Source organism: Varroa destructor, unplaced genomic scaffold, assembly GCF_002443255.2.
Source record: "Varroa destructor unplaced genomic scaffold, Vdes_3.0 BEIS01000001.1, whole genome shotgun sequence".
In the NCBI taxonomy this organism is placed as follows: domain Eukaryota; kingdom Metazoa; phylum Arthropoda; class Arachnida; order Mesostigmata; family Varroidae; genus Varroa; species Varroa destructor.
This window is the reverse complement of record NW_019211454.1, coordinates 60,892,819-60,909,267: the sequence shown is the minus strand read 5'-3', so window position 1 is coordinate 60,909,267 and position 16,449 is coordinate 60,892,819. Positions and strand designations below refer to the sequence as shown.

Sequence of the window (16,449 nt, the reverse complement as noted above, 5' to 3'; positions counted from 1 at the left end):
TTTCAGATTTTTTTTGTTCCGACCAAAAACCGAATTCACGCTTGTACATTGTTTTTTTTTATTGCAGCTTGTTCTCAAAATATACGAGCTGTGCGGAACGATTTAGCGGTCCTTTTGTTTTTTGTATACTTCTTCAGACAGTCGCCGTACGCATACGTACTTGGGCGAAACTGACCGATGGTGATTGTTTACTACAACTCAGGCCTAGCTCACTGATCGTCCTGAATACGGCAGGACACTCTGTGTTTCTGTCACACGAGCGGTGAGGCATCCGTACGTCGAAACGACCCGAATCCATTGCCAAACATTCGCATACATAGAAATTCTACATAAATCCCGTCGTTTCAATCGTAGCTTGGTTGGGCCTAATAGTACAATTATATTGATAACGTATCGTACGACAGTTTTAGCTCATTAGATACTCAAGTAGTGTCTATAGCATCAGACTGTATAGTAGATGAGCTACGATATATCTCGACTTTATTCTAGAATAAGTAAGACGTTTTCTTATAAAATCTATATGGGGCAAATTACGATACTTTATGATCTGCTAGTTGGGTTTTTTTTGTGCGTATCTCGTATGGGTTCGGTCGAACACTGATAAACATCAAACATAAAAACAATGTCATTCTGATAATACTGGCACAGTGAATATTAATTTTTCTATCGCCGTGATTTCCGAATTTCCTGGCCGCTTACCAATTGTAGCTTGTCAATATATTTTATTTGTGTGTGCGCTCATTGGCAAATCGTTAAAACGTTGTTAATATATTTTGTCGACCGACGGCTAGGGACATATGTATAGCTTTCCATGTAAAGCGCAGAGCTCTTTTCCCTCTCATGTGTTAGCGCGGGGTTGTCATGACTAAATAGTGGCAAGTATATTTTTGAAAAATATACGTAATTGCTGGATCAGAAAGCATCTGGCATCGATTTATAGTTTAGGTCAAAGATTGTTGTTTGTTGACGTACGAGTTGTACAATTATTGTATGAAAGCCTCAGTTACGGTAGACGGGATCGATCCGGGTGACTGTTACATATGATCTTATAAATTTATTTCGGTCTATTGTTTCGGTCAGGACATTTATAAAAGCTGCACGTTTTCGCTATTGTATGCAAATATGTTTATTATATATGAGAAATTGTTCAGCTAAATGTATGTTTATGGCGCCATTATTACGGCTGACGTTGGCTACTGACATTCGGGTAAAGTTCTTATTCACAGGTCTGGGTAACTACGGTGATGTATCGCTAGATGAGCGAAACAGTCGTGTTGTTTAAGCGCAGCCGTTGAAAAAACTTGGAATTTTTTTTTGCATTTCTTCCCAGGCCACAAACTATAACAAGCCTATAATTAGATTAATTGCCATTATATTGGTCAAAATGACTCATAGGATCTATATGTAACAAATCAGCGTCCCTAGTGATCAACCTATTATCAACGAACTTTAGTAACGTTTCGTTGAGTGAAGAGTATTAATTATTTGTAGATCGCAACCTCTAAAACAACCTATCCCTGTACTCAGTCTATGGTCACATATTCTATTAGTCAGCTACACGTCAGTCGATTGGATACAAACTGTTCTACACGGATTACATTGGCCTTTTTTCTATGAGCCTCGTATTTGTGGAAAAAGCTTCCTTTCGATGAGCTGAGGTGTAGTAGAAATGGCAATATAAAGCTGTAGTCTATCTCATCTGGCTCCACGACGCTTACTAAATTATAGCAGTAGCAGTGCTCTTTCTCTGCTGAGTAATTTCAAGCCTATTTCTTCCACCCTATTTTGATGTTAATAAATAGCTATTCGATGGTGTGTCAGGACCGTGCCTATTTAATAACCCCGGGGTGATGGTGTCTGATGGCTTCGTTTATTACGTCGTCAAGTAATTACGATCTTAGCTATTACAACACGACTCCTCTGTATGATCGAGCGGCCTGAACACAGCCCAGCTGTTGCATCCAAGAGACGTTTAAGATCTCAGTTTGAGATCACCGTTGGCAAACTGAATGTTACCAAGAAGCGATGAAGTATCAAGAAATACGTATCGCCTTTGGGAAGTAAAAATACTACCGGATCATAGTGATGATTCTGTGCAGATATTTCTAGCTGGAATAACCCAAGCAACAATTTTTCGAATCAACTCTTTACCTATCTTGAACATGTCTTTTAAAATTACATATAAAGCTTGGATAGAGGGTTGCATGTTTTGTTACCTCAGAACAGTTGAGTTTCACATAACTAACGCCAAACAAATGGGTCTTTCCACGACCGGAGCTTACAGAAACAACAATGTCAACTATTTAATATGCATGTAGCTAAAAATGAACACGTTGTTAGGTGAAGCGGGATGACGCAAAACTAATCTGACACTGATAGAACCACCCTTTCCAATGGCGACTTATGACTCGGATGTCTGTCACAACGCCAGAACAGAACAAAATGCAATAATGCTCCGAATAAAAGCAGGACGCTGATAATATTATGGATTTTCAAATATGAGATGGGTTTAGGTGTTTCAAGTGCATAGAGTTTACACACTTCAGATACAACGATACGTCTACGTTTGTCCCATCTTGCAAAGCGCCTACAGGCACGCTATAGGCAGGTCAGAAGAGACAGACGCAGAGTTCCGTGCAATGAACATTTTTCTTTATATTCATTTATTATTGAACAGCCTTAGTCTCTGATCAATGAAAAAGCCTCCTACAGCACAAATACAGTTGCATATTTACAAGACCACCAAAAATCTGAGTATCCATACTTTTTTTTTTAATCATTTTTCCAGTATGTCAAAACAATGATTATTATACATGTTGATAGATTGTTAGTGAGTTTAGCCAAAAAGTCTTGAAGCGACGACAAGGGTTTAGCCCTGTATCACTGACGTTCTATTGAATCGAAGTAGTTAGCTCAGAAATATATCCTTTTTGCGCACCTCTATTAATGCTGAACGTGCCCAATAGTTCACAAGAGTGTATTTAAAACGCGTCTCATAAAAATGTTGTCTCGCTCAATCATACGATTGCTTGTTAGTTGTGGTGCATCAGGTTCCTGTATAGGTGCAGAGTACCCTCCTTTCTGCGCCCAGCTCGGACGGCTATGGCAAATTTGCACCAGTTAGGCGAACGTCCTTAGATTATGCCCCCTTTATTCTAAGCCTGTGTAATCGGCACACGAACAGTTTGTTGGCCTGGAGCAATAAGCCCAAGGCTGCAATTTAACGCGGCCATCATCAAGAAACCTATGATAAAATCATCTTTGGCTAATGGCAACAAGTCATTCGGAGGGGTTGGTCGCGAACATTTCTCGCATGCTTCTTTTTTCCAGGGGGTTCGCCCCGCATCAACATCTGTGGTCACGACGATAGCTTTAAGAGGTAGGCTCGTTTCTAAAGTAATGGTAGATCGAAGAAGACCACGTAACGAGACTATCAACTTATGCTGTTGCCAAAACCGAAATGAGTGCAGGCGACTCGTGTGGCGGCCTGTTTTTGATTGAACCCGCTCAAGAGTCTTGGGCGAAACGACCAAAAGCGGAAAACAGGAACAATTTCATTTTAGAGCGATCAGAATGATTGTTCAGTGTTGCAACTTTGCACGATGGTTTTTCATTTCCGGGCGGAGTTTGCTTTTCTCAAGTGTTTGATGCGTTTTTATCCATTGGGTCGGATTGCATTTTACGTAGCCTTTCGACGGTTGCTTCTATGAAGGAACAAGCCCGACTCGATTAGCGCCAGTTGGGCCAATTTCTTCAATGTGGGCTAATTGCAAACTGAAATCAAGCCGTGGATTGGAACGAAGGCTGCTCATGATTATGCCGCAGATAATCGTGCTATTCTCACTATTTTTAAACCGAGAACGTAAGACAAAAGCAAAAAGTATCGAAAATTTTAACACCAGTTATTATGTTGCTATTTTTAGCAACGCCTTTGCTATCTGTTATACTACGTCTAACTTCACATAGCAACATAGATAATAACACTGTTGACGAGATAGGAAGAAAAACGTCCAGGCGCCCATATGTTTTTTTTTTATGATCGTTGTGCGAACACTGTGCCGTCATAAAACATCCGCAAGCTAAACAAGGTCTCGTCGAAGTTCTCTGTTTATACTCTTTCTATATAGTGAGCGCAAAAGATGCAGACATAAACTGCTACGTCTATGCCCAAATCTTTCATATATATATATATATATATATGGGTGTTTTGGCGGCAGGAATTCTATGCAAGATTCATTTAAGCCGTTGGCGTCGTCTCGAATTCAGTCTTTTGTATTTAGGCGGTTAACATTTGCAGGTGCACTTGCCCTTGTGCATTTTGTCATCTACGATGTACATATAATGGCCACCTGTCTAATTGCTACTCGCAGGCGTATATACATCCAAGAAACACGGTAAAAACATAATAGTTGGCTAAATTGTTTCCCGAGAAAAATCATATTCGTAATGGTTATCAAGCACAGCACGTGTGCTTACATGATGGAAGTTATCAAGCATATTATAGGAAAACGTGTATATTGTGCTGCCCTGTTATCATCATATGTAGGACTAATAAGGAGACAGGTTCGTACGTAATAAATGCGATTTTTTCTATTGAATTTTAAATATGTACTTGATCCTGTCAGTTTGCTTATTCTATTCAACTGTACTAACTACGTACGCGGTATTTATGTCATATAATCGTCGCCGTTATTCTTTCAACGGTTCGATCTTTGTCCATAGGTATCTCGTAGCTGCTTTGACTCGGTCATGAATAAATGTGGCAACTGCCGCTTCTGTTTGACAGAAGTGGAGGGTGTTGCCTGTTCTGTAACAGACAAACTCCTGTATTACGACGTTGGCACGAGGGAAGGGGCTTTAGGCGGCTGGAGGAAAGGGTAAACCGCAGCCCCTAGCCAAGTTCCTCACTTGCTAGCAAAATTCGCTTGTTAAGTTGACACTGGATCACTGTTTGTTTAAATGGGCGCGTGTGTACCACTTCAACTGTAGGTATACTTTCCTGTGTATAGCTATTGTATTAAGTGAAGTAATCTGGCGGGCGCCGACGTTGTAACTTTCGCCATTCGAGGATTTCGAAACTACAAAGCAGAAAATAAATGATAAAGATAAAATGAGAAATATTGAGCAATACAGGGAGCGATAGTGAGAAAAAACGAGAGATGCGGGTGGGTACCCGCATCGTAAAATCAGACTTTAAGCCGGCAGATGAGTGAAAGCCGATATTTATTCTTTGTCATTACCATTGCGTCAATCGGCCGTCGAAGACGTAGCTATGATGGCAGATGCGGTTAGTGTGGTACTAAGCAGCTTTAGTAAAACAGCTCACCTAACCGTCATCAAGGTGAAAGAGGCGAATTTATGTACTACGGCAAATTTAGATACGTACAAACAGTAGCTAACCCAAGTATACCTACCCATGGACACACATCTACGTTAACCTGAATGCTGTTTATTTAGCGGAGAGTTTCGTTTGGTAAGCCAAGCAAAGATAACCAACGGGGGCTCAAAGGTATAGCGTTCATTTTTTGAAGCTGGTTTCGATTTACTTTTATCTCGTTCACGCTTTACGGTTCAGTCTTCCCATAAAGTTCGGGCAAATGTTGTCTTCGCCATTCTTGTTTAGTGTATCACCGATGACGCTAGACGTCGTTGACCAGGATCCAGCTAACATGCCGTCAATGAATAGTATTTCTATTGCCACTGCTCCTAAGACAGTATTACTATTATCTTATCGCCGCTAGCCTTTTAGGCCGTATTTTCCTAATATAGCGATGGCTTTGCTTCTCACTGTCGATTCATCTAGGCCCCGATTCTTCCGCTTTCATCCTTAAGAAAGAGACACAAGAGGGACAGCGTAAGAGTCGAGATAGCGTTTTGTGTTCGAACTGCATTTAACGTAGCCAGCCAGTTTTGGCGAACTTACAACGATCAAAGGGTTGGTTTCGTAGTCATGACAATTCAGTTACGACCACAACAACGGCGTCAGGGATTCTACACCACGAACCATACGTACGGCCGCTGCCGCAAAATCCCTGCACAACAGCCGAACTCACAATACCCGTCGCGTAAAAACAAAAATGGCGAAACTGCGTAGAAGAATTACATTAGGCTCGCGGAAATTTGTGGACGCGACATGAAAGAAAAAACGAGATCGAGAACACCTAGATGGATAGAGAGAGTGTATATAGACATATATACTCTGTCTCCTATATATATATATATATATATATAAAGAGAAAAATAGTTGTGGTAGGTTTCGTCGTTTGATTTCGGACGTGTCCCGCATGCTGCTCTCCCTTCGTCCAGTAGAAGTGAAAACAACACCAGTTGCTCCTGAAGCTGCTGCTGAAGTCTTCGCAACGGCTGAAGACCCGAAGCAGTTGATTGTGACACGGCTGCTAGGTCTGTTGACGCTCAAGCCGCTGGCCGGTGGCCGACCCCATTCGATTGAAAGACCAAAAAAAGAAGAACGGCAATCACAAATCCAACCAGAACCGAATCGGGTAGTGGTGGGCTTTGTTGGTTCCTACCTTTACTCACTGGTCGATTACTATACCGTTTACAGCGGGTCATAGAGGCCCATTGTAGCGACAGTTGTGAGCAGCAGTCAGTATGAAAGCTCTAGCGTGAGGCAGTACGATGCCGAAAGCTAAAGTACAACCTTGCAGTTCTTCAGCATCGAAAGTGATGGGCGCTAGCAGCAGCAGCAGCAAAAACAACTACTGCAATTCTTGTTGCGATAGACTGATACAAGAATTGCCACTCGCTTTTACCCCTGCCGGTAAAAGTTCTGTGTGAAGTTAACGGTGGTAGCGACGACGGCCCCAGCTTCGGCAGCGGAAAGACTTCTAAATGAACTGATGCCCCGCAGGTCTCAGCGTCAAAAACGGATAACGGCGTGTTTATGAAAAGAAAGAAAGTAAATAACTGAAAAATATTGTAACAGGACAAAATAAAAGGAAACATATAGGCCAAAAAAAAGAAGCCAATAATAACTATCAATGCAAAAAATAACAGTGCTGAAAAGTGACAGGGCATAGTCTTACCCGAGATTTTCGACGGATGTGCTTCATAGATCGGAAATAAGCAAGAGAGCAGGACAGGCGGCAGTCTGAGTCAGTTGCTCTACGGGGGTTGACAATAACAATGACTCTCAAGCCAGAACGTCTGCCGTACAAGCCACTAAGAGCATATGTGCTTCGGTGTAACTAGAAGTGTCATAGCCGTGTCGGTTTTTGTAATTTCAAAATTAAGTTAATCAAATCTATAGTTAAATTATGCAACATGAACAGACGGGAATTATTCAGTTAAGCTTATTAATGCTCGAGAATATTGTCAGTTGCTTACATACGTAATCGCGGCCGATCGAAGCAATTCCTTTTTATTTTTCTATAATATAAAATTATATTACGTAGATGGCTCATCACCCGTGTTTGTTTTATATAGAATAATGCTATAGATGCAAAGCTACAAATAAATAGCGTATGCTGATTTAGACTTTCCAGTACGGAAAGGTACCAAATACGCAAGATAAAAAGGTCGAAAAAAAAAACACTTGACTACTATTTATTGATCGGGCGCTAAGGATGATAATCATTACAGAAATTCGGAGCAGAGGATCTATGTTTAAAGTCTAAAAACATTGACCAAATACCTATTCGTACACACTTATCTATTGGTAGCATAACACATTGCTATCGTACTATATTTAGCAACGTCGATAGCGTTTCCTGGAAAGTCGTTTGTAAAACGTTGCCGAGTGTCATGCCTATTATGCCCATCAACGTCGATACAAGAAGCCCTTGGCGAATCGCGGTGGAAAGGTGTTTGCCAATACCGTATTCGGCCAAGGCACAACTCACTATCGAGCAATATGGCCTAAACTAATTAATTATTACTACGCTTAACTTGCAAGGCTGCAAGTTCGTCCTCCAAGAATGCGCAGAACACAGGCGGCGTAGTCGTGCTTTGTCTACTCATTAGGTTCAATGCTGACAACGTTTATTTTTGTATATTCGTAGATAACACATATTGCCTGGCACTACGCGCTGGCTAATGACTGATGAAGATCGGGTACGCATTACCAACCAGCCATTATTGTACCATACCGTCATTCACTTACTTAAATCTTCATCTCATGTTATCGTTGCCATATGGTTCTTAATACGATTTTCACTTGGAGCCTATTATGCTAATTAAATTACGCCATTGACCTGAACCCACTCGTGTTCTTCAAAAAATATCTTTGCTTATAGGATAATTCAGTTAAGCCTTAGAATAAGGTTCACTTGTTGACGGGGTCCAGACTATATTTTCTTCACGCTTTTACTAGACGCACAATAGAAAAATAATCCGACGCTGTACCGCCAGTAGCAGCTATAATAAGATCTCATTTTAGCCAAGTTTCAATCCCCAACAGCTTTTTCGTGAGCGTCAAGGTGGCGAGGACGTTTCTTCTCGTCTTGTCGTCGGATTTGCGCACATCTTTTTTTCTTAATCACACTGACTATCTTTGCGGTGACCGTAGTCGCAGTGGACGACCACTAGTGACTAGCGGCAGCTAGACATATGACCAAAAACAAAGACGATCAGATGACTTTTGCTAACATTCCTAACGTGCTCCAAACGATTTCTTTCCTAATTTCAGAGCTTCCCTGCCGCCCGTGCACCGTTCAGCATCGGCACCACGTAAACCTTTACCTAATAGTTTACAAAGTGTCGCTAAACATTTAATCCGTTGTCATCGTCGACTTGGCAAGTTTATATCAGCGAGAGCTGCCTTTATTCATCGCTATCTACTCTAGCGTCTGTATCGCTAGCGTGACGACGCCTGGCTCTAAGCGTGACTCGCGGTATAACACCAACACCATTAACACACTCATTCGTGGGACCAAATAATTCGATTTTCCCGGGGTAAAGAACTCGGAACTCCGTTTCGATATAACGCGGCGTCCCTGCGAACAGTGGACGATCACTGTCGATTACCGTGAACGTGATTTGTGTTTACGTTTGTGTGAGGTTAGTTAGTGCTGTTGTTATCGTAGTCGGATATTTTGTCGGCAACGCACAGTAAACACGTCTCAGTTGACGCGCGTTACTTGCTGAGCCATTAATAACAAAAACACAGAAAATGTGGGCACAAAGTGATCGCTACTCGAACAATTCACCGCTTTATCGCACAGACAGCGATGAGCTACGCGTCGAAATGAAGAACTCACGTGCCATCGCCGTCTTGTGGGGCGTATTCAGCATTTGTTTCTGCATTATAGACTGCGTTGTCTTCTTCCAGCCCCATTGGCTAGGCGACACCAAGGATTCGCCTGGTAAGTACAAGATCTAACGAGTTAATTGAATACACACTAAACTCAGCACCGAATACCTCATCTAAAGCTCGTACTACTTCGACTCGCATCCAATTAATCTTCATATGGTCACATAAATGATAAAACCCAATTTCTTTCATAGGTTATTTTTAGCTTTCATTATTAGGGTTCCATGCCTGTCTAGTGACGTACGACTATTGTGCTAATTTTGCTGTGTACTTCGATTCAAGTTGTGATAATATTATGTAAATAACTTATAGAAAAAAAAAACCGTGTCTGTTAGCATGTATTGGCAGCAGAATCAAAAACAACCTTGCCTTAACTTGCTTACTTTCTTTTACACTTAGTTCGTAATCACTGTAGTAACTTCCGTTATGTTGGTCATCTAAGCAAGCCAATGACAAGTCGTACCAAGCCCTGGCCGGAAAAAAGTAGACCTTAGCATCTTTGGTAGATAACTTGCGCTGTTCAGAGTAAAAAGATCGAACTTTCGATTTAGGAGATAGTCTATTCGGAGCAAATTTGAGAAGAACGTGTTGCGTTAATCTAATCCGCGATCGGTGAATGGAGGATCAAAATTTGTACCTGGCTTCTACTATACCAAGTCAGTTAATTCCCACAATGGGGCAAATAAAACTTCTTCATCGATGTTTGCTAACTCGAGCTATTACGAAACTCCACCGTCTTTATTCACACAAATTGTGAGGTATCTGAACGATTAATATAGATCTTCGCGGTTTGTCTTCACGTGAGCAAATTTTTCCTTATTTTCCCACGTTCTTAGCCGCTATATATATTTGGCATCACGGAGCATGGCTTAGATGCAGTATTGCTGCTCCTCGTGTACAAGGAGCTGTTTCGGTAAGACCTGCTGGCCTTGCTATCGTTGATCTTTTTCCGACATCCAATACGAAATTCCAAAGCTTTGTCAATGCTGAGAGGCAACTGTTTCGTAGAAATCACATGAAGCCAAAAAGTTGCCGCCTATAGACGTAAGAAAGTCTTAAAAGCATACATATAGAAAACAATCATACTGCTAATTAACTGCCCGTTCCCTCAATGTATGTTCGTATCGAATTTGCCCCGAAGTTCCCACGTTCGCCACATGGCTGTGCATGCAATCGACTGCACTAGTAGTTTGTGTGCTGTATCAATGCAGATAGCCAATGATTATGCACTATACTTTTTATCTACTCTTGTCTTAGTGTATTTTATGCAGTTGTTGCTCGTTCAGGAACAATAAGATAAGGAAATCATATTTAGTAACAGATGTTTTTGTTCGAAACGAGTAATTTAAGGACAAAATGTTTTTCTACGAGCTATTTCTAGGATTAAGTGTGAACAAAGACAGGTAATACAACGAAATACTTCACATGTGCTTAAAGTGCCGTCCCTAGCGATTGTGCTTATTTAAGAATCAAGACATCAACTCAGCAGTCAATCTGCGAATATCTTTTAATGATTAGCGGTACTTCAAGCGATATTAGTAGGTGTGGATTCGCTAAGGTGTGACTCAAATATCTAGCTCAAAGTCTAACTTCGGATATCAAGCTGAGAATTCAAAAAGAGACACAAGGTGCAATTCCGGAATCGTTTAGATCGCTGACCTCCGCTCAGATTGCATGCCCCATAACAAATCTGCTGTTTCATTTCTAGAAAGAACTAGCTCTATTTTGGCACTAGAAGTAAACGGATGAGCGCACGACCGCTATGAAAGACAGCCCGCCAACGTTCGCCCGAATGCTCGTTCTTAAACGCTTTCCATTCTGCGATAGGCGTCACTGTCACCTTAAACACTACACCAAATGGTTGGTGTCTACTTGCGCATTCGTTTCCCCCATTTTACATGCCCATTCGAAGTAAGAGGGAACGAAATGTTCATTTTGTAAAGCTTCATTAGTACAGCACGGGATGGTAAGCTTCGGTATCGCAACTTTATCTCAGTACAATGGAAGAAAGAAGGCTTATGTGCCAAATTCCTAGAAGACTCCTGACAGTTTTCTTTATGAGGAACGCTACTTTAGTCTCCGAAAATCATACGGGCATTGCTTCTCATTTTAATGGCTATAAGCAGGGGATCACGCGCGTAGAAGCATCAAAATCATTAATAAGAGGACGCAAGAAGCTGCAAGCTAAAGCTACTTCTTGAAGGATTCTTAGAATGTTCATCTGGAGAGAAAGGGGTTATTTATTAGGAGTTTTTAATATTTTCAGTTTTAGTTCGTGAAGAAGAGAACCCTAACATTGACCTTTGCAGCTTGACGGTGCGTTTTGAAAACAAAGTATGCTTACCTCAATAGCAGCACAACCGCAGCACCCCTGGTATAAAACGCATAAAGTCCTATTTTCATTTCAGTTTCCTTTAACGCACGTAAAGAGGCTCATAACGTACAGATGCAGTTGCACATAATAAACAATCAGCTGTCCGCATCTCTAGCATCTTTGTTGACGCTGTGGACATTTTTTACGCTCGACGCACAACAAAACGTCGACTTTATAGCAGGTGAAGCGAGTTAAAAAAAACTTAGATCTTTTTTTTAATTCTAATGTAAATTCAAGTATAACTTAATAAGTAATATATCGTTATTTAACTGCTATGACTTAATTTCGTATTAAAAAATTAATTGTGTCTCTTAAACGTTATTATATTCCTATCGTTTTAGGTCGAAAACAAACGCAATCGAATGCTTTCATTGAAAAAATCAATGAGATAGACAGAGTTTGTATTTAATCAAGTAAACTGTGGCAGTCTTTCATCGATGCTGATGCGCAGGGTAATATCTATTTGACAAACTGTACACGAAAAACTTGTTTTTGAACGTAATTAATTATACGTCTCAGCGATATCGGCGTCACTTAAAGTTGCGAAAACTTATATCACAGAATATAGGACACAGTATAGCAGAGTACATATCGGTGCTATTATATGGTTCGAGGTCGATTTTTTTTATTTATTTATTTAAAATATTAACGCAAACAAAAAACGATTTTGTATGAAATCAAAAGAAGGAAAAAAGAGAAAAAAAAAAGTGCTATCGACACACGAGGCCAGATCAATAGCCGACCGCAGACACATGAACAGATCTGCTCGATTATTATTTTATTATTATTATTATCATTATTTTTATTTGCTCGTGTTTATTTTTCGCTCTGCATTCAATTTCTATTTGCTACGAAAATGGATGTGCTAGTGATGCGTTTCGCGCAAGTCTCCATCTCCAGCCTCCAATATAGTTTGTTTATTTGTATCTATCAGATCCCTTCACGAGATCGATCGATCGATGGAAGGGGTTATGGATTTTTGACGACTATAACTTTAGACTGACTGTGTCATGAACGAGACATTGAACGCCCCGTTACTATTTTCTTCTTTTGAGGAAAACAGGGGTGTGGTTACATGCTGCAGGGGCATTTGCTCAAATGCCGATCCTTCTATCCCTTTTATACAAACAGATGTTTCTGTCCTGTAGACACCGACGCCGTGTCCTGTTTCCTTGAAGTGACTGAAGTCTACATTGCCGCGCACAGCAAAAACATGAGCTCAAAGATGTTGCTCTCTTGATTCGAAGCATTACGCGTCAGGATTGCCTAGGATATTTTTTCATGGATATGACGGTCTGTTTGTCTAGTTGCTTACCCGATACCGATTAGGCTGCATCTCTGGCTGCATCGCAGCTAAGCTTGAAGCTATCGGTGCGTTGTTGTTCGTAGTTGGCCAGAGGGATTAACTCAGCCGAACTCCCATCGAGAAACAGTTCGTTCCTGAGAGAAGACGCGTTTACGTTCATTGCGTCATAGCACTAGACGTGCAGGTAAGTAAACACTATGAGCATTGCTCACTTACGCTGAATCACAGATAGGCCAATCCTGTAAATGAGTAGCAGTAGCAGCTGTTGATCGTTGTTGAGGTTGCCGCTAGCGCTTTTGTTGTTGCTATCGTTGTTGTCTTCTGCTCATTCGTTGGCTATTTGCGAATATATGCGCACACGTTTTGTTACAGATAGGCCCGAATGGGGGCGAACATTTCTTGGACGTAGATAACGATAACGTAGGCCTAGCGGGACAAACGTTTGCCAATCCACTGCTTTTGTCTTCGTGTGTAGTAGTGCATAGTCATATAGTTGTATCAGTACCGCTGTTGGTGGCTCCAATGCCTTGGGGCGCCATTTACTGGGGGACTGTTGCAGTCCTAGTTTCTAGTTTTTTTTTAACGATTTTTCTTGGGTTCAGTGTCGCAATCGCTGTAAGGGAAACAAGAAGTGAAATTTTGTTGCAGCAGCACCTTACGAAGTGAATATATTTTACGTGTTATATTATACTTGGGCGCTTGGCACGTTGGTTTGAGTTACTACGGATTAGACGTAAGACAAAGATAGATATTCTTTTCCGCAGCATTCTGGTAGCACTCGTTAAAGATCGTGAAACAGTAGGAGACCCGTAGTCCCCTGAAACGTCCCTGTGCCCAGTGTCCCCTTTAGCGACGAGTGTAAGCCATATTAAGAAGTAGATTTATCAGTCAAGAAGATGCATTGAATCCAATGAAACCCAGCTTTTGCCTAGGCATATTGTAATCGTTAGATGTGTGCGCGGTGGTACGTGTGATATAAGGCATTTCGAGTCCTGGCTTTTCTCAAAAAACAGCAGGACAACAGATACAGACTCATTATATGCTTAAACTAATTGTAGTGAAAACCAAATTTTAAAGAAAAGGGTATTAATACTATAAGTATATTATTATACGAAGCAGCTGCTCTTCAACATTGTAGCTTAACTTTTACTCAAGTTCGAATAGCGCGATATAGGTCCGATTTAGAAACTGGTCAAATCTGCCAGATTAGTCAATTAGTAAAAAAGAACCGATTTCGTGAGATTTTTTTTATGTAAATTGTGGAAGCTGCAGGAAAACCTCTTTTTCCTCTTGTCATAGGATTATTCCAATTATTTGATTCTTCTAGCTGGCTAAAGAAGGACATAGATCTTTCACTCAAATTCAGTATCTTCTCTCTGGCACCTTTTTGCTCAAATGTGTATTGTGACAGAGCTACAGCGACAAGGGCCAAAAATACTATCCATGACAGCGGATAGATATCTCTTATTTTTGTACAATGGAACCTATTCGTCTGGCAAATTGGCAGGTATTTCGTACGGCATTACTTATTCAAGAACGTGTGAGTGGCGAATGTGGATCGCGGCATATTATAGCGATATGGTCCTTGCTATCATCGTCGTCTATCGTCCGACAATGAGGTGAAGAAAAAAAAATACAACCAGTCATTATATGCAACTTCTTCCGGCGTAGCGTAGAGGGTATACACAAACATTCATCGCCGATTTTGGCAAACAGTTTGCAACTGTGTCACAGAATGTACATTTTTCTTAGTTCGACTCCGTATAGAGCATTAAAGCGTACTTATTGAGTTATAGTGTCTTTCTAAGGTTGGACTTTACTTTGTGCCAAACAGTTTGCCGTACAGAGTCATCAGAGTGTTAGGACGCCGACCTTGGTCATGTAGTATTGCAAGACCGGCAGGTCTCATACATGCCAGCAGCCGTATAGAAAAGTTGATCACGATCAACTAGTAGTAACGTTACAATTTTATTTAAGGCTCGTATATATAGAATCGTAACGACTGAGCAAGCTAAGGCGCTTAGGCTGGCAATTCGAGTTGCAACAAGTAACAAAACAGCGTCCGTGAGAGATACCAACAGAATATATCGGTGGGATCATCTACAGTCTGGGTATGAAAAAAAGCAGGCGACACTGTCTTCTAAGCATAAGGAGTTGCATCGATGATTGATGACGATCAACCAGCTAGGCCAGGCAACTGAATAGTCTTTGAAGCATTTACCTATGTATGGTGGTGTCTTAAGGTTTGCCGCCGGTGCCTTTCTGGATGTCTTAAAGACAGCCAAACTTACGATCGTGGTACACGTTGACTGGAACTATTTTTCCTTTATGCTATATATATGTATATAGTTATATATAAGGTGCCCTGCATGCATAAAAAGATGTTCTGATCAAATCTGCCCCACTACTGTTTGGTCAGCCATTGTTTTCATAGGGTTTGACGTTTTTAGACAATGCTACTTTTACAACCTTAGTAATGAAATGAATATTCAAGCACAGAGCGCACTTGTATAACAGATCAATGTAAATTCGATCGAGTGTTAGTACTCGCTTTCCAGTGTTATTACCGCCGATATTACGTACCGTAGAAATCGGTCGTAGTAAAATCTCTAGATATGTGAATATTTTAATTACCTGAATTGATCGGGTAATAAGACACGTTTATATAATCTTGCATTGATCACGATTTGTCGAACTGACTGAGGGGCAACAGCGTATGCCAAGGTTGACAACCATTGTGCTATTGTTGATGTCGTTAAAATCGCCGCAGTATATCATCGGTAATAGCAACTCTATGTAGAAGTACTCAAAGGGCACCGTCGGTCAGCTCAATGTAAAGGAAACTTTTCTCCAAGGAAGCCAGGACATCTAAGAAAGTACATCATATATGGAAACAATAATATCACATGTACAATTTTGCCGTGAAATAGGAAAGAGCTGGCTTACCTTCTGTCTGGTAACAATGTATGTCGTTACTGTAGTCTCACAGAACGTATATAGTAGACATTCTGGCTGAACGATGAGCACAACCATTAGAAATAACTAGCTAACTCATCTCTTTGCTTAAATATATATTTTTCCCTTTGTTTTACATGGGGAACTTTGTACATATTCAATATTTTACGCATATATATGGATCCATATGAAACAAGACACTGCAGCACTGTCCGTAAGTGATGGACATTGACTTCCATTTCTAGTTGTGTGTGCTATTAATAAAATGACATGAATTGTTATTATTCTAATAATTTCCTTGTCAAATAATTGTTGTACGAGTTGAAATGGTAGACCCCAGCCTCACCGGAGGATTGGTTTCTTTGCTCTGGATGAAATATGTCAACGCATTTACGTACCGCCTCGAGAAATATCAACAGAGACAAATAAGCAAAACCACGAATTTCAGCACTATTTGTATAGGAGCCTACCGCAGGTCTACAGTAGGGCAGCACAAAAATCAGAGGCACAACAGAGAGAAACACGCATAGAAGCGACTTTGTC

General features: G+C 40.8%; 1 protein-coding gene across 4 annotated transcripts in view; it reads left to right on the top strand.

Moving 5' to 3' along the window:
• Tmhs (Tetraspan membrane protein in hair cell stereocilia) overlaps positions 1-16,449 on the top strand; it is a 60,137-nt gene that overhangs the window by 1,553 nt on the left and 42,135 nt on the right. For all 4 annotated transcript variants that reach the window (XM_086978243.1, XM_022811969.2, XM_022811959.2 and 1 more), the window contains exon 2: positions 8,648-9,323. In XM_086978243.1, coding sequence (XP_086834369.1) covers positions 9,131-9,323 — 193 coding nt within the window. In that variant the 5' untranslated portion in view covers positions 8,648-9,130. The remainder of the gene's footprint in view (positions 1-8,647; positions 9,324-16,449) is intronic.